This window comes from Lemur catta, chromosome 13 (genome assembly GCF_020740605.2).
Source record: "Lemur catta isolate mLemCat1 chromosome 13, mLemCat1.pri, whole genome shotgun sequence".
Classification (NCBI taxonomy): domain Eukaryota; kingdom Metazoa; phylum Chordata; class Mammalia; order Primates; family Lemuridae; genus Lemur; species Lemur catta.
The window spans coordinates 38454412-38478733 of record NC_059140.1 but is presented as its reverse complement, the minus strand read 5'-3'; the positions used below and the strand labels follow the sequence as shown (position 1 = coordinate 38478733).

Sequence of the window (24322 nt, the reverse complement as noted above, 5' to 3'; positions counted from 1 at the left end):
TTTTAATTAACTTTGTTTTATTTTAACATCAGAACCCACCTTGAGAACATTTGATATTAAGGTTCCATTTACTTTAGACATATTGCTGTTTTCAGTATACCAGAGTAGCAATTTTCCAAGGTTATTTTTATCTTATATGAGGATCTCATAGATAGCTATGAAGTCTGACTAGGATTCCCACAAAACATTTAAGATTTAAGATTGCTGATTGCCTGACATTTCACCTATGGTATTCACAGTGATTTACTGCAGAGCCTTCGAAATCTAAACATCTGAGAGCTTCAGAGGCTTCAGTTAGTGCAGGGGATATGATCCTAGTCTTTGGCCCACTGATCATTTTAGACATGAGTTTTTTTTACACATGGATTCTAGGATTATGTCCATATTAGTCCCTGCATTGTGAACAGTCTGTGGAGAATATGGAGCTATAACTACAGGAAGACGTGTTAAGTTACCTACAACACTAGAGTGTTATAACCAGTTATTTATTCTTCCTTTTGTATTCAAGAGTTAGCAGTTTGTGGTTATTATGTAGCATAAACAGAAGCTGTTCTGTTTGATTCAGAAATTTAATGTATTAGAGTCATCACCCAATAGTTTAGTTACAGATACCAAAATGACATCTAGAAATTGAAATGATTTTTAGTTTGTGACTAAAATAAGTAATATTTTATTTTAAATAAAGTCATATTTTCCCCACATGAACTTCTTTTAGAGAGGGGCAAAGTCAGTGTCCACCTTAGCAGGAACAGTTTATTTAAAGCCGTGTCCTAAAGTTGATCGTGAAAGCAGAAGTTCAGGCAAAGTTATAGTAGACCTGTAGTGTGGGATCAACAGAAGAGTCTTACTGACCTTTTGTTTTCCTGAGCTTAGCTTTGCTGTATCCTACTTTCCCGAAAGCTTGCAGAACGCTCCCAAAGACAGGCCCAGGTCTTAGGAGGAGCCTTCCTATGTGGTGTGAAGCAAGGAAGGAAGGAACAGGGCTGAAGTCGTGAGACCCCACCACTGGCATGGAATGATAACCTCCCTAATTTGTGTTTCCCGATCCAAGGGGCAGACAGACACACCTTTTCTAGATCTATGAGATTAAAGGGATTAAAACCTCTGATAGCCATTAGGAGCTATTAACTAAATGTATTAGTCAAAGTAAACTAATTTAACAAGTCCCCTTTCTCTTCCCCAAATCTAGATGGTTTGACACAATATAAGGTACTGCTTGACTCATCAGAGTCCAGTGTGATTTGCTGGAGTCTGTGCAGTGACTCAGGGAACACGTCCTTTGCATGTTTTAATGCTGCCGCCTTCAACCCATGGGCACCAAAGCCATAGTTGAAGGGAAGGAAAGAGCATGGAAGATTATGCCGGAGGTTTTTGTTGGGTCTGGAAGTGGCAAATAACATTTCTGCCTACATTTTTTAGTCTAGAACTCAATCATATGGCCCCAACTTAATTGCAATAAAGATTGGGAAATGTGGTCTTCCTGTGTGCTCAGGAAGAAAAGAAAATGAGTTTGGCAAACACTTTATATCATCTATGCCACAAATATTGTAAAAATATTTAAGTAGTCCATTGATGCTTTATCAACATAGGAAGTACCGTCATTTACTAGATATATGACTGAACAACAAAGTATATAAAAGTAGTTAATGAGTTAAATGCTCAGTGAGTCAGAAAGGCAACCTGGCAAAAGGCATAATACTTTTAAAGTTTCAAACTACATTAAAATAGCCTCATAAATAGATTTTGTCATCATAAGTAGCTTTTTTTAAACTGTAAAATTTTCTAAAATGTAACATCTGAAAAAAACAGTTTCTTTACTAGAGAAAGGTTATGTTGTAAAGTTATTCTAGCATGAAAGAGGCCTAAAAAGAGTTTAATAATCTAAATGTTTATCCAGACTTTTGTCTTGTTTCTTTATAAAGGATCTCAGACAGAAATGATGCTGCTAAAGTGTATAAGGCCAATACCTTGGATAACCGACTAACCAATAGGTACCAGTATCTACTAACTTTGGGAAAGGCTCAAGTATAGTATTCTTTTAAGTGTTAATTACTTACTTACAATTCTTTGATCCTACTTAATATCCTGCTTTAAATTATTATCTTCTATATTTTTAACACAAAAATTCTGGAGTAAATTCTTTATTCCTGCTCATGGCTAGAATAAAATCTTGTCTGGCTTAAAAATCAAGAGAGCTCACTGCTTCTCAGGGGTGGGAAACTGCGGCCTTAAGGCCACATGTGGCCTTCTAGATCCTAAATGTGACCTTTTGGCTGAATCTAAATTGGCTGCAGGTTCCCTACTCTTGCTTCTGGTCATCATTCTTAACCACATTTATGTTTCTGTTTCAGGCATCCTGGTGACAAAATTATGAAATGCATGCAAATGCAAATTTTAAATTCTTATTATTAAATAAAATTACTGAACCCAACAAACCAAAACACTGGGCTTTTAAGAGACACTGAGTTTTCCCAGAAGAAAAAAAAAATTTCTTTGGAATCTAGTACAAGAAATAGAATCATAAAGTCACCTTATCAAATTTATTCAAACATCGATGCTTTCTTTTTCTTTCTCTCAAATAATACTTAACTTTTAATAATAATAACTCTAAATTTATGGATGATTGCAAATAGATGCAAGTATTAATTTTTCGTTGCTGCTCAAATTTTGCCTTTTTTTTTTCTCTCGTTGTTACCAGGAACTTGTCCACATTTAGATCACCAGAAGCAACAAAGTCGTACGTACTTTCCTAATTTCTTTGTATGTGTTCAAGAGAATACAGGGTTTACCTCTCTTTTATTGGAACATGGCCACAGTTTTATTGGAACACAGTCACACCTATTGCTCTGGCAGAGTTGAGTAGTAGAGGTCAGATGCTGAAAAGGTCTGCAAAGGTTGAAATATTCATTTTTTTGCAGAAAAAGTTGCGGACTGTTATTCTAATCAAACACCAAAGTTTGGGTCATCTTTTTTTCTTCTTCTTTTAGAAAACTTAGACTCTTTATTTTTTTCCCCACAAAACTTTGTTTCCCTCTACTCCCACTTCCTTCCCCTACACCTCAGTTCCCTTCCCCCACACCCTTCCCAGCTATACCTCCTCTTTCAGGGAAAATTGAGTTGTGAGATCATAGGTCTGCTCACAATCTGTTTAGGTGAAATGCATTACCCCTGGAATGTACTACTGGCGGTTATAAGCAGCCCAAATTAGATAGAGTTTTTTAAAACTTAATTAGTTTTTAAATTTGTATTTACATGTAAAGTAATTCTCACACTGGACCATACCTGTCAGTGCTTGAAGCAGGCATGGATCACTTCCATTTTCTGAGGGTCTGAACATGTTAATAAATGCTAAATAGAGACTTAAAATGATGTGATTTAAAAATTCTTCTTACACAAACTAATGTTTTAATGCAAAAAATTGCAATATAATTCTGTTAGTCGCAACATAATCACAGCATTAAAAAATATGAATCCATGGCACATCAGAACTGATTGGTGTGAATTTCAGGCATACAATTAATGTCATTTTATGAATGACTCCTTCATCCATTCCTTTCAGTTTTACCTAGTTGTATGAGAGCCTGACAATTTATAAATGGGTAAACTAAGGAAGAACTTTTTTTGTTGTTGTTCTTCCATCCTCAAGGGAAACACTTTGTGGTAGACAGAGAGCAGGCGGGAATATGAGTAGATTATAAAATCTTTCAAAGGTGGGGTGGAATGAAAAAATGAGGAATGTGATGATTTGTTGTTTTTGTCATTGAACAGGCAACCTGGTGGTTTGTTGAGTGTGAACACTGCTAATACCACAGCTTCCACCTCTGCAACTACTCCTCTAAAGAAAAAGAGGTACGATGAGAGCTCCTTGTGTCTGCTTCTTGCTGATATCCTGTAAGGGACTGTTCCTTATTGACTTTTGAACCAAATCCTCCACCAAAACTCCCAGGCAGCTTTCAGAAGCTTCCTCCTCTCCTTCCATGGATCCAGCACCTACATTCTGTTGTTCCCAAACTTCAGTTCTTTCCTCCTTTTCAAATACACGGTCTTCTCTCCAGTTGCCTTGTGGCCTTAAGTTTCTAGGTAATGTTTTTGATGACAGAGCTCAAATGTTAAATGCCAGGCAACTTTGGGTTACGTGTTTATAGAGTCCTGCTACACGGAATGCCTTAGCCTGAAATAATGATTGATATATGGCCACATATTGCCATGCTCCTGAAACTAGCCTGCTCTGTAGATTGGGCTGACCCTGCTTTCAAGTGCAGAGTCTAAGGCCATCTTTCAAGACATCTGTCTGTGTTTATGTGACTATTGCCCCTTCCTCTGACTCCTCCGCGTGGTTGCCCACGCTTTGCTGGAGCAAGGTTCTAAGTATCTAGTAGGCAAGGAGGAGCAACTGGACCTGTGGTGGCCTGGATAGTCTTCATGGCAGGGAGCATTATGGTGGAAGAGATTTTCGCATATTGAAGAGAACACAGTGCTAATGAATCATGGTGCAAATGGATAACAAGCATTCATAAATATCAGTGCTTTTTAATTTTCTTATTTTCTTTGCCGGCACCTAGGTCACGCCATGCCTGGTATAGGGTAGGTGCTCAGTGTTTGTTGATGGACTGGCTGACTTTGCCACAGTGATGCTATAATCCTTCTGGAGAGAAATGACTGATTCTATTTTCCCTGTATTCGAGGTTCTGGTTATAACTGCAGAGTCTCAGAAAATATCATTCATCTTACCGTTGAACCCAAATTTCACATCCCCTTGACCCTTTCTTTGTCTGTTTAAAACAGATTCCTAAGGTTGAAAGAGAAATTTAAGACCAGTTAGTTCAATCTCCTACCCAGTACAAGAATCTTTCCTCTGAGACAGTAGGCACAATTCAGGACCATTGAAGCCAGCGATGAGATTCTCACTATTTTGTGATACACCTTTGACTCACTCTCCTGGGTGGCATCTACTCCGGATATTGAGCTGGAATTTTTTTGATTGATTCCCAGCTGGTCTTAGTTCAGTCCTGTGGTGCCCTAGAGAATAGAACTACTTCAAGAATTTAAAGCCAGCTCTCCTTTCCTCCTTATCCCAGTCTTTCCTTCTCCAGTTTGTATCACTATCCTCTGAACATCTTCACTTTGGGTTCATTTCTTAGGTTTTTTTTTTTTGACAGAGGCTTTAACTATTGCTACCAATTAAAATGATGTCCTCTGATTAAGGTTAAAATTGAGGTTAGTGTTGCTGTGGTGCCATTTATGTCTTCAATATTCTTACTTGTCAGAGTTTTCTATCACATGGTTTTTTAAAAAAATCATATTTGGAATAGAGCATAAGATTGTTATTTCTGTTATGAAATGGTTCCAATATGCAGAAAAATATAGAGAATAACATGATTAACATCCATCAGCCTACTATCTAGATTTAGCAATTGTTATTATTTTCCAGATTTGCTTTTAGATTTCATTTTAAAGAAATGCCTATTATTTAGTGCCAAAGGAAACGAGAAAAGAAGTTTTGAAGGAGCAGGTAGCCTGGAACATAGGATATTGACTTCCTATTTCATTTATGAACTAGTGTTCATTTTATTTCTAAGGCCTTGTATAATCTATTGTCTTTTTAATTGTCAAATTATTTTAAGACAGGTGGGTGGGATCAGCCTTTCAAACACTATGTTTATTACTACTAATGTCATTTCTTAACAGACAGTCCTGGTTCCCGCCGCCCCCTCCAGGTTATAGTGCCACCCCCAGCACAGGTGCCAGCAGAAGGTAAGAGAAAGGTGTCATATGTAATTGCAATGCCGTTGAATGAAAGAATGTGTCAGACATTGACAACATGTAATTGTGGATGCTTTGGAATAAACTGGAGGCAATTTTGTGAAGTTGAGCTCTGAACAAGACAATGCCCAGTGGGAGTGAGGTCAGGGCTAGAGGTGCCCCTGGTAGGAAATCTGACAAGCTACGAGGAGTAAGCAGGTGGCTGTATTAGTTTTCTAGGGTTGCTGTAATGAAGTGCCATAAAGTAGGTGGCTTAAGCAACAGAAATTTATTGCCTCCTAGTTTTAAGTGCTACAAGTCCAAGATCAAGGTGTCAGCAGGGTTGGTTCATTCTTAGGGTGAGAGAGAGTTTGTGCCATGCTCTCCCTAACTTCTGGTGGTTTCCTGGCAATCACTGATGTTGTCTAGTTTGTGCAAACATTATCCTGATCTCTGCCTTCATCTTCACATGACCTTCCTCCTATGTGCATGTCTGAATCCAAATTTCCCTTTCTTATAAAGCCACCAATCAAACTGGATTAGTGGTCCAGCCTACTTCAGTATGACCTCATCCTAATTTAACTAATTACATGTGCAATGACCCTGTTTCCAAGTAAGGTCACAGTCTGAGAAATTGCAGGTTAGAATTTCAACACATGAATTTTTGGGGGACACAATTTGACCCTTACCAGTGGCAGAAGCAGAGAACAGAGTCAAGGACCAGGCAGGGGCTCCAGTGCAGGCATCTGGTGCCCAGATGCTTCTAGGCTGTGCTGAACCCAGGACCAGATGGAGATATGTGTGGCAAGTTCCTTATAAACATTTAGTGACAAATGAGAGTTTTCTACTTTTATTTTTTTGTTGAAAGTAACAGTTATAGATCATGTGGAAGACACGTTGTTCTACAATTTCCATGCTAGAAATGCCAGCAACAATTCAATGTAATAAACATTTAATAACCACTACTGTGTGCCAGATATTACTCTAGGATCTTGGGATTAGTGAATGAAACAGGGAGCTTACACTCCAGGCTTTAAAGAAGCATGTTTTACAAGTGTAGAATTCCTGTCATCACTAACACAGAAAGCAAAATAAGTCTCTGATATGGTTTGGCTTTCAGGTATCCAAAAATGTTTTTATGTTTCAATCTCTAGAATATCTTCACCAAATATTTTCATGTTTCACTAGGATCTTCTTCCAATTCCAACAATTGGGAAAGAGAATGTCATTAAACTATCTGCTTGTTTAATATTAGATTGGTTTATTTTCTAAAATTTTCATCTACCATGCAGACTTCTAATGTCTCTTTCATTTCTAGGTAATGGAAATATTTGAAAATAAATGTCCTTTATTATCCATTGAGTATATTTTAGGCTGGATCTATAAGGATGTAAATAAACTTCAGTTACTGAATAGACACAAAGAGCTCAAGTTGCTTTTTTCCATACCTGTCATTACTTCTGTTTCTATGTATTAATATATATAACTAAATCAAATTATTGAACATGTTGAGCAATCACAACTTTGAATCACATCCACATTCTATTAAAATGTTTTCTTTTTATGAACTACCAAGTATGAATTACATTTCTAGTTTAACACATTAACTGCCACGTGAGTTGTATTTAACTCATGCTAGTTTTGAGCCCAGGGTGTCATGAAGCATATGGAACTCACATGTCTCTTCACCTTCAGAGCCGTGAGAACTATTTTTCAAGTTGCATATAACTCGGGCACAGAAAACAATACAAAATAACAAATTTTTCATTAAATTAGAAAGGCTTGTTTTGTTTTCAAAGTTTTTATTCTATTTTCATAATAAAACACTATGGCCCCAAGGAAAAAAAATTCTTTTTTTTTTTTTTTTTTTTTTAGTGTGGCAGTCAATGTGTTAAAGCATTCTTTCCCCTCAGGCTGTTATTAGACATTTCCCTATGGGTGATACATTTGGTGGAGCTAAGTAAAGAAAATGTTAACTAGGAGTTCTCATAGTTATAATATTTTTCCTGAGTATTAAGATCCATCCAATTTTGTCTTGATAGAGAATAACTGGTACTTTCCTTAAAAATATTTGTGACTTACTTCCAGAATAACTTATTTTTGTCCTCACACCATTATTTCAATATTAAGGTAAATTATCACTATAATAAGGAACAGGTTATATAACAGTATAAAAATATGAAAAGATTATTCATTCATGAATTAGCATCCCAGGCTTTCAGTGCCCATTGAGCTTTTGGATCTCTATTTGCACAGCACTGATGGTGCTTGGCTATATGCCCTTACAATTTATGCGTTACTGGTTGTGATTTACATGGGAGATGAGATGAGTTACAATGCTCCTATTTCTGATTTCTGGCTCAGATCCATAGCACTGGAACTAAGGAAAAGAGATTATTAGGCTAGGTTGATCAATTTAGATATCCATTCCTTTTTTTAGAGTCACAGATTATTAATATAATGGCTAAACAGAAAGACTTCTCTTTGAGGATCAGAAATGATGTCATGCCAAGCCTTCAAGGAAAGGATAGAATAATAACAATATAGCAATGCCTTTGATTTCTAAAGTGATTTTCTTTGGAAGAGCTCAAAGTACAGCTTCTGTTTCTCACCTTTAATGCCAGTACATTCCCAGGGCTGAGAAATAGCCCTTTTTAGTAAATGCCGAAAAATAGAAGCAATTATTAAATGATGAAAGAGAGTAAAGGCTTCAAAAAGAGATCTTTGTCCCCAGAGGAGCCCAAAGAAAATGAAAATAGGTCAAAAGCAGATAAATGGGGGACTCTGATTTATAACACTAGTTAATAGCTCAATGCTAAACTTATTTCCCTTTATCCTTCACTAATACGTGAGTATTCATAGTTCTCCCTTCCCATCTTCTCCAAAAGAATTTCCCCTTAATACTCACACCCTCACTCTCTTTTCTGTTCTTCATTTTGTGAGCCATTGTTTGTTTGTTTGTTTTACCACCCAATCTTTCCTTGAAGTTTCATTTTTCTCCCACATACCTGTCTTCATGCCGCACACTTGAGAACACCACCAGACTTCCCAGTTATCTAGGAACAAGTCCTTCTTAGACTTCTTCCCTTGACCTCTCTGTAGCCTTTAACACCATGGATTATCCCATCCCTCATTTGTTCCTTTCTTGACTAACGTACTATGAAAGAATTCAAATTTAGTTGTGTTTGGATTGAAAACTTGTGTTAGTATTGTGTTTGGATTAAAATCTATTACAGGCACAATGTAGACGGCACCCAAAGGGTCTCAAATTTTTTTTATTAACAGAAGAGCTCATGACATCTTGTCTATATGTATGTGTATGTCTATGCCCATGACTATGTAAGTCTATCTTTAGATCTTTATCTATTTCCATATCTATATGTAATTACATACATAATTAACACAAGCCTGGTGAGGTCAACTAGAACTTAAGTGAGAAAATAGAGTTTTCTGAAATAATCATATTTTGTAGCTAAAGAAAAAATGCAATTTCCTAAAACAAATATCATTTTAGGTATGATATACATTAGTCTTGGAATGAAAGGGTTCAGACCTAGGTGATCAAACACAATTTTGGAGTTGAGAGTTGAATATCTTTGAAAGCCTCCTGCCCTATTTTTGTAAATGTTAAAGAGAGAAGCTGTAAATCATGACAACGAGACATGGCATGTAGAGTTTTCAACCTAAAAAGTTTTCAACTTAAATAAAATCTTTGTCCCTCCTAGCTGATTTCTAAAGTTGCTTTTTGGTCATTGTGATTCTTGTCATTGGGATATAAATATTCTCTCTCTTCTTCTCTTGCTGAAAATGGAAATAACCAGTATAGTGTTTTGAATTTTCAAGGAATGCCAGCATTATCCTCTGAATTCTTATTACCAAACGCCATTGAAATGTATATTTTCTTTTCATTTTAATCAAGACTGAATCAAAATTTTAGCTTTATAACTATCATTCCTCACTACATTCATCTTTCCTCCCACCTCTCTGATCAAAGTCCTGCTGCACTGATTGCCCTCTTTTCCATGTTTAAATCTTTTTAATTTTAAAAAATAGCCTCCTAAAAATCTGATAGCATAATCTTAAAAACCCACTCAGCTGACACCCTTTCTATCTTTCTATCATAGCCAATGTTCTCGGAAGGGTGGATGATGCTTTTCATCTACATTTGCTGGTTCCCATCACCATTGGTTCATGGAAACAGCTCTCCAAGGTCACCAATGACTTTGGTGATATCAGTCCCTATGACTACTTGGCCCTTTAAAAGGAACCACTGACTATTCATGACTTTACGAAATCTCTCTTATTGTCTTTTGAGAATGAGACTCTCCCAACATATTGTTCTGGATTTTCTTTTATTTCTCTAGCCATTCTTTCTTAGTCTCCTCTGCTACCTGATCATCTTCTACCAAGCCATTAAATGTTGATGTTCCTAAAGGCTCAAAGTTGCTCTTCTCCTCTCTCCTGTTCCGTGCTCTGCCCTTCAGCAGAGGCATCCATACCCAGGACTTCAGTGGCCATTTGTATGTTCTCCACTCCTTCATTAGTAGGCACTTCAGACCTTTCTCTGAGTTTCCTCTCCTTAGCCAATTGCCTTCTTGCCACCTTCACTTAGGTGTCTCAAAAGCATTTAACATGTTCAGAATGAAATCCATAATTCTCCGTCCTAACCTGGTCCCCATCTCAGTGAAGAATACTATCCTTCAGCCATTTGACTCTCTGAAAACTTGAAGCTATTTTTCACATCTTCCTCTCCTTAGCCACCAATATCCAATCCATTAGTAAATCCTGCCAATTTATCTCCTAAATGCTTCTTGAATCCATATACCTCTCTCCTTTTCTCTCCTCTTCATCATGTCTCCTCTCCTGGACCACCATGACAGTAGCTGCCTACATATTCTGCCTTCATTCTTCCTGATACCTACCACCCACACCCCCATGTCTTCTCCTCACAGTTGTCACAGTGATATTTATGAAAGGATAATTGGAACACATCACCCTCCTACATAACAATTATAGTGATTTTTCATTACTGCTAGAATAAAGATCTGAATCCTTAGCACTGACTATTGGACCTTACCTGACCTCCATCCCTCATAACTTCCCTTTGCTCTCTGTTTCAGTTACTCAATCTGTTTTACATATGTTGTACTCCCACCATCTACAGATCCTTAGCATATAAGGTTTGTTTTACCTGGAATACTGTCTGTTCCCTAATCTGGGGCACTTAAGTTCTTGTGGCCATGTTTTGATCTGATGTTGTTTCTTCAGGGTTTCAATCCTGACTTACTCTGTCCTGTTCTCTCAACTCCTCACTAATCCAGCAGTAGTTTCTTTGATTTGTCCAAATGTCACCTCCATAAGGTCCTAATAAAGATGTGGGATAGCAGGAGTGGTAGCAGTACATTGCAGAAGCCCAGACCAACCTATGTAAAATGGACTAATAGAAATTCGTGTTTGTAAGTTCTCTGACCATGTCTGTTAGTGAGCATTTCTCATTGGCTGACATTCCTCTGCAGGTCTTACCCTGCTGCTGCTTTTGTCAACAGCCCCTCACTCCTTTCTTCCATCTCTCTCTTTCTCTCCCTCTGACCCTTAAATTCCTGTTAACTCCTTATGCTAGGTAGCTTAGGTCTTTTATTGCTGTGCCAGACTATCCTTAGAGAATCCTATCCTCATAACTAAACATGATGATATATTCAGTTTTGAGAGTCGTTCTATGCTACCTTTTAAAATAAAATCATTTTCTCATGTCACAATAAAGTGAACATTTAGTCAAACCCACACTTAAAAATGAAAACTATCATGGACTTCTTTGTCTTCCTTACTCCCCTTATTCAAATGTCATTGGAGTGAGTTTGAGGGATTAGGGTGCTGATTGAGGAAAAAGATGTGACCATGAGTGGCAGAAGCATGCCATGAGCTTGACTTGGGTGGTGCTTTGACAGATTTGCCGGCTGAAGGAGTCACTCACAGCATGAGACCTTCCAAAGACAACTTCCAAGGGACTGCCCAGAAAATGAGGATGGCAAAGGGACTCCTGGGGAGAGGGGCTCAGAGAAAGGGCTGGCGTGTCTAGGTGATGTCACTCAGCAGTGTGGCAAGAGTTCTTACGTCAGAGAATTCTGAAAGGCAGCGGCAGGTTAGGGTCCTTTATAACCCCCAAAGTTGGATAATCCGGGTGTACAAATATCTATAACACAAAATCAACTGTGGGGTCATGAGAAGAACACCAACATTCTCTAGGAGATCTGATACAGTAGGGAGAGCTTCTGGCAGGGCACTCAGGGAACAGGTTCCAAAAAAGGTGTGGGACTTGGGAAAAGGAGAGAAATTACACAATGCTAGGTTTTCAAGCCCAGGGTGATTTTAAGCATAGGGATGCCATCAGTCAATAGAAGAAATAGGAACAGAATATAGGTCTTAAGAAGCTGAGCAGGTAGAGTCTGGGACACTGGAAGGAAGTATTTGTGGAGGTGATTCCCAAGCAATGAGAAATGGCCGAGTAGGGGAGATGTTGCTCAGATAAAAAGCTTGTGCCAGAGATCTGGATTTGGGCATGGACCCAGGAATTTAAAATGTGGTATCTTCAGAGTGAAGATACTTCTGGAGAAAATATCAAATGAGAAGAGAATGAAAGTTGAACCTTGATGTGTGTCTACACATCAGGTGGTGGAGGAGGAACCAGAAAAATGAGACCATAACTACTGCAGTTACATGGTAAAGGTGGGGTGTAAGGAGGGGTAGGTAGGGTGGAAGTAGGAGGCAGGGTGGATGGATGGATTCCACCATCCCAAACCAACCCATCCTTCCAAGTCTGGCATGAATCTTACTTCCTCCACACAGCTTTCTCAGACCAAGGGGTTTTTTTTTTTTTTTTTTTTGTCATCTGGACTCAGAAAGCTTATTGTCTATAATTCTCTCTTAGCATTACCTTGAAATATCACTCACTTTTGTATTATACTCATCAACTAGATGGCATCATCTTATAACTCTTTGAGTCATCAAGTAAATTTATCCATAGTAATTGTTCTATAAATACATATTGATTGGTTGATTTTAATGGTATCTACAAGGCAACGAATTTTCCTCAACCATTGTCCTATTTGTCTCTTTGTAGTTGGGCCTTATTATATGTGCTTAGGTTATAATGACTGTTTAAACCTCTCTCTCTCTCTTTTTCTTTTCTCTCTTTCTCTGTGTTACTCTTTCTTTCTGTCTCTTTCTCTTTCTAAAACAATTGTTGAGCTCTTGCTATACACTAAGCAAGAAACTTTGCTAGATGCCAGGAGTATAGAGAGGTGTAGGACCCAGTCTCTATTTCAGGAAACTCAGAGTTTACCAGGAGTCATTTCAAGCCAGGATCATTAAACATGAAGGCTGGCTCTGACTGAAAGTGGGTCCTTGGGGGTATGATAAACACAGAGGCAGAGATAGCCACACAATATGTGGGGCATGGAGAGGGAGGCAATAGAATATGCATTTGGGGTGCAGCAGGCTCAAAGGAGGCAATGCCAGAAGTAAACCTTAAAGAATGAGTGTAAGCAAGCCAGGTGCAGAGGGGAAGTGAGGATGGAGCCATTCCAGGCAGAAAGGGGAGGAGAAGCAAAGTTCCAGTGCCAGAGAGCATGGGGTGTGTGTGTGTGCACGCGCCTGCGTACCTGTGAGTGCATTTGTATGTGTAGGACTATGGGCTTTCTATCTCTGGGGAATTCTCTGCATTTATCCTGTATCAGTTATGCTTAATGGGAGCAGGAAATCCAGTAACTCCAAATCTGATGTCATGTGGAAAAATGTCTTTTAGTATAAGACACTATGGATAGATATCCACTCGTAATTTGTGGTAAGCTTAAGTACAATTTCAGAATATCATGTTTCTATTTTAGGAGTTAATGCTGTGCTGTTATGTAATTTGAGCTCTGACCATGTGATAGAGATTTGAAATATATATAAGAGAAAATGCAAGTGTCATCAATGAAAATTACTACAAGGGCAGGGCCAGTGAATGTTTCCCCCTTCCCACTTCTTTTGTTTTAAGATGTGTCCAAAAGATGATAAATGTGTCAGCAATCACTAGTGTATGTCTTCATTTTTCAAGATCTTAAACTCTTTCTTGTCTTTGAGGTGGTACCACTTTAAAAGAGTAGTACTGTTTACCAGACGTGAGCCAATAGAGGGAACGATAGGTGCTATCAGGAGAAATGTTCACATGCATCCCAGGGACGCATGGAAATAAAAGTTCTGGATAGTGGATATTGAATTTTCTTCTGATTTCCCAACCTACTATGAATCTTGGTATTCTATTTATGGGACATTCAAATGCTTCTGACTATGTATTTAGGTGACTTAGAGATTCAGTGGTTAAATGGCATGTAGAGCTAACTTAGGAAATTCATGGAAGCCAAATTAAAGTACTTGCTTAACAGACAAAAAATATAAATATTTATGAATGTTATCAATTATTCTGATTTAGGAACATCAATGAAGGCATCATCACCACTACCACCAAAAAACCAATGTGCTTTTTTCTGGAACCACTTTTAAAGATAGAGAAGAAAATAAATAATATTTGATAGAATTAAAATAGTAGAAACATACCTATGGAAATTACCATATAAATATTTCCTAAATACCATCATAATCTCTCATCCTTGTTTGTTTCAACCTCTTCGGCTTCAGAGGTTTTCGCTTCCAGTTGGCTGATTGGTAGAGTTGAAGGAGGAAAAAAAAATCCTGATTGAGATGTGAGTTGCCATGGCAACCTTGCACTACAGTTATATTTTTCTGTCTGTAACTATAAATGGTAAAATGTAACCTTTCTAATTATGCTGCAACAGTTTTAACTCTGTTGGTACCAAATCCTCTACAAAGTTTGATATCACTCTAAATAAAAACAACACATTTCATTTTTATTTCAACAGAAATCTTTATATTAACTGGAATCTCTTTTGTAAAAATTAAGAATCTATGACACTCAGTAAAATGTCAAAGTATAATGATTTTAAAATCTTACCTGAATGCCTAGGTTACTCATTCTAAACATTCAAAATAACTAAAACATTAAACCAAGTCAAGGTTTATTATTTTTAAAAAGTGATATTTGGACAGGAACAAGGAGAAACCCAATTCAGAATGTGTAAATGAAGATCTTAAACTTTAGCAATGAATTGCTATTTTTTCAGTCCTATGGGGACAACCTAGACAGTCCCTGATCTCATATGAGTTTTAAATAACTCATACATTCGGACGACAACAAATAAAAAGCATTCCTGTTTTGTACAGTCCAGATTCCCTCCTCCCCTCCCTCCCTTGGAGCCCCTGTCGCCTCTGCCTCTGCCAAGGGAGCTTCTGGAAGTATCAGGAAGCAGAGAAGCTCCAGGTTCAAAGGGAAAGGTGGGACAGAGCCATGAGAATCAGGATACCTAGGGCAAGTGCTCTGCCAAAAACATCAGCCTGCCCTATCTATAAAAATCAAACAATTTGATTTAAAAATTATTTCACCATTTATTAGTATTGCTGGAAGTTCTATTAACTGGTGATTGTAAATCTCACCTCAATTAGAAGTATGAAAACTCTGACAGATTAAAGGGGCTGTCTCTGGCCATCCAAATCTTAGTGTCAATTACATAAATCAGGTTTCTTTCCTGCTAAAAGTGGGCAGAATTGGTGCACACTAAGGGAATGGAGGTTTGCATCACGTAGAGAGGAGTGGAAAATGGTTTTGGAGCAAAAGTACTGTGGGAGGCAGGAAAGTTGTGGTGTGGTGTGAATGATGGGGCACACTGTGGCACAGGGCCTGGGGGAGGGCCATGGGAGCCCGGGGTGGAGGATGTAAGGACCAACATTTTCCTTAGGACTGTCCTAATACTTGGGAAACGGGGTCCTTCTTTATCCTCTCATCTCTCTGTCTCCTCTCTCAGCTATATGAAAAATGTCATACAAATATAATCACACACACTATACAGCCTCTGGAATCTTCATAATGCATGTAAGATTCATCAATGCTGTTGCACGTGTCGATAGTTTATTCCTTTTTATTGCTGAGTCGTATTCCGTTGTATGGATGTACACAGTTCATATATCCATTCACCAGTTGAAGGACATTTGGGTTGTTTCCAAAGATGCTTTAAACATTCACATGCAGGTTTCCATGTGAACATACGTGCTCATTTCTTTTGAGTAATAAATGCCTACAAGTGGTATTGCTAGGTCACATGGTAAGTGCACTTTGATCTGTCAAAACTGCCAAACTGCTTTCAAAGTGGCTGTATCATTTTGCATTCCCACCACATATGAGAATTCTACTTGCTCTGCTTCCTTAATATTACTTAGTTTTTCAGTTTAAAAATTATTTTAGCCATTCTAATAGGTGTGTAAGGTATGTCATCATGGTTTTAATTTGCATTTTTCTGGAGACTAATGATGTTGTACAGCTTTTCATGTTTGTTTGTCATGTGTATATATTCTTTGGGAAAGTATCTGTTAAATTTTTTGCCTATTTTTTCCTACTGGTTTGTTTATGTATTGGTAAGTTTTGAGAGTGTTTAAAAAATATGTTCTCCTTACAAGTCCTTTGTCAGAAATGTAAATTGCAAATATTTTTTCAAGTATGTGGCTTGTTTTTTAAAAAATTTTCTTAACAATGCATTTTTCAGAAGAAAAGTTGTTTTAATTTAATGAAATCTAATTTATCTAGTTTTGTTCAATGAATTATGCGTTTGGTGTCTTTGCCTAATCAATGACCACAAAGATTTTCTTCTATATTTTCTTCTACAAGTTTTGTAGTTTCATGTTTTACATGTAGATCTATGGTCCATTTGGGGTAGACTCCTGTTTAATGAGAAAAATTTTTATTTCACCTGGTAATAGACTATTCTTACGTCTTTGAGAAACTATCTAAAAACAAAAAGCTGCTATGACTTAAGCAATACTTAAAAATTTGTGTCTTTTGTGTCTATTAACCAACTAAAGTTGATTTATGTTCTTACAGATCCAACCTAAATTTAAATTCTATTAATCACAACAGCATCTACATACATTGAAAAGTGCATACATGAATGTCGAGGTACTTTGTCCACAGCAAGATCAAGGGGCTTTGTCAAATTGGGGATTCCTTATAATGACTCAGCCCTCCCTCAGTCACTTGGTGGTTTGCTAACCGCAGATCGGGGCCAGTCTCTTCCTTTTATAGATAAGGAAGAAGAGGCCCAGAGGGAGACAGTACTCTTTCCAGAGTCAAACAGAAAGTTGGTGGCCACGCTAGTCTAGAACCAGGTCCCTGGAGTTCTTGTCCAGTGCATACTCCTTTCCTACGTTTTACTGAAATGGACACTAGCCACTAGGAAGTGAGACATCATCACAACAATCATTCTTTTGAACATGTGCCTTGCATTATATAAGTTCTAAAAAAGCATGAACCATACCTTTTCTAGTCTTTGAATGCCCAATTTTGTCTCATACACTGCTGTGTGTCCTAACATTATAACTGGGGCAGTTGTGGAATAAGTGCTTACCAGGCTATGGCTTCTTCCTTGGGCAAGGCAATATTTCAGAGCAATCTGTTTTTAAAAGACTTGCATTGAAAATACCTGGAAGAGAATTGGTTGGTTACAGTATGATATAGAGAAAAAGGTATGGAACTAGGTTTTCAATTTGCCCTGGGTCACACTTACTAGCACACTTACTAGGACCCAGGGCAAGTTACTTAACTTTTTGAGCCTCAGGGAATAATAATAATAATAATAATAATAATATACACTCTACAGGTTAGATGTATAGATTGAATAAAATAATATATGCAGGAGCTTGGCAAAGCTGGCATATTACTAAGACTCAATAAGTATATAAGTTAGTTCCATTTCCTTTGCCATTGTTGGAATAACAATTCTATCTGTGGGATACAAGAGCTAAGCACAATGGAAAGTGAAAATGATACTCACAATTAAATATTAGAGACAATTATTCCTGGTTCAACTTAGACTTGTGCTGCAGTCACAGAAATGTTGTTCACAAAGTCAGACTCGAACAGAATTCACAGAGTCAAACATATTATCCAAAAAAGCCATCATGAAAGGAAGTGATCTTTGCAGAGCACATGAAAATGAAGTAATGTAGGCAGCTTTCTTTACAGTGTTATTTCTTTTAGCTCTGGCCTTTGAGCTACAATCTGCAAGTTCTCACACATTTCTTGTGAAAGCTGCCTTTTTATTCCTAAAAGCTTTTCTTTACCATTATAGGCACTAATATGGTGGTGTAGATCCTGCAAAGGTCTTGTGAGGTCAGGAAGGGCAGAGAGGAGAGCCGAGGTCAACTTATCCAAGCTTAAACATCACATATCGAAGCAGAATTCAATCAGGATCATTCCAGTGAATGTCTCTTGTTTCCTTCTCTCCAAAACACTCCAGGCCACAGCTTCCTGCCTCAAGCTTGCATTTTAATCCCTCTGCTTGGCATCACATCATGCTCCTGGCACTGCATGAATGACTTCTCTCATTGCCCCCACCTCCGTCCCGCCCCAGGGCTTGGGTTCTGTCATCTGTGGCTGTCATTGCAGAGATGCAAATGAAAGCTCCTTTGAGGTAAATTGAAGTCAACATGGCATCGCCTGGCTCCTGGCCCAGCAGGGGTATAAATGCATCACCCTCGGAAATAAATATGGTCCTCTGCTTTTCTTGGCCTTCATAATAACCTCACACTCACCTTTTCTCTCCTGAGTACTCTCCAGGCCATCTCAGATCTACTTATACACATCTCTGCCTCCTAGAGACCCACCCAAGCAATATTTTCCCACCTCACTGAGGCCTTAGACATTGTCAAATTGAAGAAAGTTAGCATTTTATCAACACAAATATGGCATAAGCAACGCTTGGCATCGTCCCATTTCAACTTTTTGCAATGCCCCTTTCCATCTTGTTCCCTCTCTCCTGCCTGCCCTCAGATGTCCAGTGCTCTTTCCAGCCCCATTATTATCCAGGACTGATCACCTCCTTCCCCCGTTCCCGTATCTCTGGAAGGAAAGCATATAATCAGCTGAGCCACACAGATACACTAAAGACTATCACCTGACACAAAGCAAGGGGATTTTTTAGAAAAAAAGATAACAGTAATACAAACAAAATAATTTTTAACTGTAGAATCTGACACTAAGCCAGGGTTGGGAGATTATTTCCATGTAGATTGTTCTTCCAGAAATACTGTACAACACAGTAAGTCAGCTGTGCACCTGGCACTTTGTAAGTGCTCTGTAGTGGAATCAACAATGGAGTTCTTCCTATGAGAAAACCGCACAGATTTTGACAGTTGCAGGTCCCTCATCAGTACTCATTTCCTACCCACCAAACAGAAGAAATTTAACCAGTCACTGGCTCCTTCATTCATTCAACACTTCCTCATTGGACACCTAGGTCATGCACAATCCTAGTACTTGGGACATAACTATCCTTTTAGGAGATTTCAGTCTAGTGTGGAAACAGAATATCATGTGTAATCCAGAATAGCGTGATATGTGCTGTGAATAGGATTGCTATGGGAAAATGCAGGGATGTACCCAGCACAGCTTTGGGTACCACTGAAGATAGTAATTCCTAAGCCCAAGTTTGAAGGGCAACGAGTGAGCATCCAGGAGAGAGGGGGCAGAGGGTACTCCAGAGGGAAGAGAACATGGTGGGGCGGGTTTAGGAAGTACAAATGTTTGGCACCGCTGTAGCATTGGGTTCATGTGGGATAAAAGCAACAGCCAGAGAAAAGACATTTATTGAGCACTTCCCATGAGCCAGGCTGTCCCCTAGAGGTTTGCATGCCCTCTTCTGGTTTCAATGCCACCATCAACACAGGAGCCAGGAGACCTACTGTGTCCACTGCTCTGCTGCTCTGCTGCTCCACTGTTCCACTGCCCAACACCCAGAGCTCACCACCACACTCTGCCAAAGGGTCTTCAGGACTGATTCCATCATGTCTTCCCTCCCCGTGTCCATGGATCCCCATAGGAACCCCAGTCAGCTCATTTCTTGTCACCTGGACCATCCTGGACCATGTACTCTGTACATCCTGAACCTGAGCCCACCTAATGTCACCATGAGCTCTCAAACCCTTCCATCTGCCTTGCCGAGTGTGTCAAGCATCATTATCAAAGCCCTCTGCTCGTCAGCCTCCCCCTGAGTGGCCTCTCACCTTTCTGCTGGGGTCTTCTAGAGAACCTGCCTCCACAGCCTCCCTCTCAGTAAGGGCTGTTTTTCCCAAACCCGGCATATCACAGGGTCTGGAGGAAGGGTAGGGGTCTTGTTTGCTCCTCATTGCCACCTCCTGTCAGTCTTAACTTCCTCCCCTCTAGAACCCCCCATCTCCTCTGAAGCCATGCCATCATGAGCTTCTCTTCCTCGTTGGAGACATCTGAAGGTTTCTGAGTCACCCACCTTCATTCTTTGAAGACTTTAGCACCAGGCTCATTGCCTTTCCCAAACCCTTCTCCTGTCATAATGCTTGGTGATTCAAAATCCATGTGGAAGGTCCTTCCCCAGCCTGGCCTCTCACTTTCATGACCCCCTCTCCTGTGATCAGCCACCCATGGGACGTGCCCTTGTAAATAACCACACACCCTACAAAATGACAAAATGCCAGCGTCAAAGTTTTTCCTCTCTGGTTCCCGCTTTCTGTCCTTCTAGCTCCCTCCCTCAGTCCTTTGCCTCCGGTAATTCCTCAGCCCCGCCACAATCACCAGACCATTGATCCAACCATCTTTTCCATAATCCCTCACCCCTTGTATCTCCTCCTTCCTCTCTATATACATCTCTGACCCCACAGTCCCTCATTGTAATCCCTTCCTCACACACCTCTTCCACTCCTTTGCCATCCTTCTCTTTGTTGCACTCACTTGACTGAATTGTAAACTTAGTTAAGTCCAACTCTCTATCTCTTCTCTTCCTGCCCTCAAAGTAGCTGAATATGGCAAGAGAAAACAAAGCCAAATAACCCAATTTTAATTCTATTAGTACTAACCTCAACTGAGCCATTGGTGCTGCCCAAGGATCCCTTGAGAGATAGCATAGTGTGAGAAGGGCTTGTGGACTCATGTTTCCTAGTTTAGTTCCTTACTCTGCTCCTTACGAACTGGATCATCATGAGATATTTATTTTCACTTTCTGTGCCTCAGTCTTTTCATCTGTAAAATGTGAAGAAGAATAATACTTGTCTCTGGGATTGCAGTGAGGATTAACTTAGTTAATATCTGTAAAATGCTTAGAAATGTTCCCAGCACATAATAATCCCATATAACGGTGTGCTATTATTATCATCATATTTCATTTCCTGGGTCCACTTGCTCCCCTGTTCTCCTAGGAAACCATTTCGTACTTTCTCTCTGTCTCTCTCTCTTCCCCTCTCTCTCACCTCCTGCTCCTGCTCACCCTCTCACTTCAAATTAATGATCTTGATTCCTATTTTACTGAGAAAAAAAAGTAAACAAAGAGAACTTTCTCCACTCTGGATCAACTAACATATACCTCAGCTGTTCCTGTCGAAGTTCCTTTCTCGCTTTTTCCTGTGAATGAGCCCTCTGTGCTTCTGTCCAGCCACCCTACTTGTGCCTTAAGTCCTGTCACTTCTCAAGGACATCTGTCTAGCATCTGCTGCTCACTCTCCTGCAGCAGTGATTCACTGGATCATTCCCATCATGATGTCTACATGCTGTAGTATCTTTCCTTGTCCCCTCAAGCTCCAGGTGGCTACACGTTTCTCTCTTCCCTCTTCATGGCCAAACACTAGCATAGATGCCTCTACTGCCTTCCTTCCCGTTTTCTCCTAAATCCACTCCTATAATGTTTTATTCACCTCTGCTCCATCCAAACTGCTCTTATCAGGGTTACCAATGAGCACTATGTTGCCGAAACCATAGCAATTTCCTAGTCTTTGTTTTATTTGATTTAACAGTAGCATTTGGCATGGCCAATTACTGCTTCCTTGAAACACGTTTCTCACTTGGCTTCTAGGATACCACACCCTCCTATTTCTCTTGTCTTCTTGGCCACTCCTCCTCGACTCATTTGCTGTTTCCATCTCATATTCTTGACCTCTGAATATTGCAGGGCCAGAGGGTCCAACCCTTGGCCCTCTTTTCTTCTCTACTTACACTGACTCCCCTAGTGATCTCATCCAGTTTCAAGCATTAAATACCATCTCTAAGCTAATGATGCCTATTTTGTATGCTAGATTCTATCACTTCCTCCAGATCTTGGCTCAAATTTCACCTTACAGAGAGCCCTTCCTAGGCCATTCTAAATAAAATAGTGTTCCCATTCTATCAGTCTATATCCCTTTGTTCTGTTTTATTTTTTGCATAGCACTTTTCTTCTTCTGACATATATTTGTTTATATATTGAAAGCCTTTTGAGAATGGGGACATCATCCACCTCGGTAGAGTGCCCTGCACATAGAAAGCCACCAATAAATGTTTGTTGAATAAAAGCACAATCTCATTCAGTCCTGATAATACCCCAACAATCCTATTAGAAGAATTTTTACAGATGAAGAAACAGAATTGGGTTAACCCATTACCACACAGCTGGCGGCTCAGACCACCTGACTCCAGACCACACACCAACCTACCATGTTACAGAAGGCAGGGGATACATGGAGTCCAGATCAGAAGGTGCTTTTACTAGGTGCAGACTTTATCTTGAGGACACATACAGAACCACTGGGATTGTAGCGGTGGGAGGGCTGAGGAGTGACATGCCCTTGGTAAAGTGCTCACTCCATCCAAAATATGCATGTAATTGCCCACCTCCAGTTCTTAGGTCATTAAATCTTGCCAGCTCAGAGACTACCTTGGTGCCTCATTGAGAAATTTAGGCTGACAGTATATACATATGCTCTGCCAGCATCAAACTGGCCTGTGCTGACACTGACAATATTTAAGTCAGATTTAGTTAAGAGCTTCAAATCAAGCTTTAACTTGAGGCCTCTGAAATTAAAAACCATTCTTGCTGTTTCCATAGCAGCCTGATAGTTGACATAATCCCTAAAGGAGCTTATATGTTAATGCCCAAGAACCACTTACAATGCTCATGTATTGCTGACTCAAAATGCCTGACTTGTGCTAGATACACTAGCGAAACATTAAGCTATTTATTTAAAGAACATATTGTAGTTGACACTATAGTGAAAGAGGATGGGTTTCCAAAAGTCTGATTTAATGAACTTTTAAAATACTCATATTTTAAATATTTGACTTCTTTAGGATTTAATGCTCTGTGGATTCTGACCTTTTGCACATGGGGTTGGGTTGTAAGATGCAAGAGGTACTTCCATGTAGGCAATAAATAAATTTGATTAATAAATGCTAAAATTTACCATGTTTCCATGGTAAAAGGAGCTGCTATTTTCTGTTTTAAAGGGAACCAGTTTTTCACCCTCCGATACCTCCAAAGCCCAGTTCTCCTGTTTCTTCTCCTAATCACCTGAGGCAGGATAATAGGTAAGACCTAGTACTCCAGAATATCTTGCCAAAATGAAATTCAAGAGAAATGAAAGTAAATGAATTGTGACTTGCTTTGTGCAAAGCATGGATATGTTTTGTGTGCACATTCACTAAAGAAGCATTTGCAGAGCTTTTTCTAATTTTATTTGTCAATGCATATGTGTATTTACATTTGCCCTCGAATACTGGTGACTATTACTAGTCTCAAGGAATAAACCTTCAAGATAGAACAGGAACAATATTCATGTTCAGAAAGTGTTCACAGGCTTCTTATATACTAGCTCCTAATATATAAATATAAAATATATGTGTATTTGGCATATATATTATATATAAAGTATAAATATGTACGTATTAAACAATATATACATTTGGTTTGTATTTACTCCAAGTTTACCATTGAAAGCTACATATTCTGATGAAAGATGTTCTTGAAACTTTGTGTTACCACTCAAATCTTCACTTATGTTAGAAATATCTTTGGGTAGTTCTTTCATCTTTTATTTAGTTACGAAATTTGTGATGTATTTCAAAACTATCACAAATTTTGAAAAAATGTTCTAATTAACTTGTCTTCAAATCAGGAAAAACAGACTTGCTTTTCGGCTTTGAATCTGTGTCATTCTATAATTAATACTTAGAAACAAATTCAAAGATCTGCAAATCTTCCCATGTGTTCTTGTTGCACTGTTTAATATATTTTGAACCATTTTTCAGAATATACATCCCACATTTCCATTATTATGGTGAGATTAAAAAATGGTATCTCAATGAAGACCGACTCTATTAGATATGCTTGATTGCCTGCCTTTGATTTTTATGTATTTTTGCTTTTTTTTTTTGATGGTGATTTTTTAACACCATGTAAGACACAATTATAGAACTATCCTTCAATAAGACACAATTATAGATAGAACTATTCTTTAGTAGACACAATCATAGAAATATTTCTCAGTAAGACAGGAACTTCAGCTAGAAATTGCTGACTGGGCAGCAGAAGTATGTAGCATTAGGTGTTCATCTCCTTTGTTAAAACTCCAGGTCTGATTTTCTTTTTTTTTTTTTTTTTTTTTTTTTTTTTTGAGACAGAGTGTCACTTTGTTGCCCGGG

The 24322-nt window shown here is 38.8% G+C and overlaps 1 protein-coding gene across 10 annotated transcripts in view; it reads left to right on the top strand.

The window, feature by feature from the left end:
* SCEL (sciellin) overlaps nt 1-24322 on the top strand; it is a 113960-nt gene that overhangs the window by 38233 nt on the left and 51405 nt on the right. For 8 of the 10 annotated variants that reach the window (XM_045566922.1, XM_045566921.1, XM_045566923.1 and 5 more), the window contains 5 exons: nt 1923-1991; nt 2699-2737; nt 3769-3849; nt 5689-5754; nt 23129-23209. In XM_045566922.1, coding sequence (XP_045422878.1) covers nt 1923-1991; nt 2699-2737; nt 3769-3849; nt 5689-5754; nt 23129-23209 — 336 coding nt within the window. The remainder of the gene's footprint in view (nt 1-1922; nt 1992-2698; nt 2738-3768; nt 3850-5688; nt 5755-23128; nt 23210-24322) is intronic. The other 2 variants (XM_045566928.1, XM_045566930.1) reach the window with 2 other exon arrangements.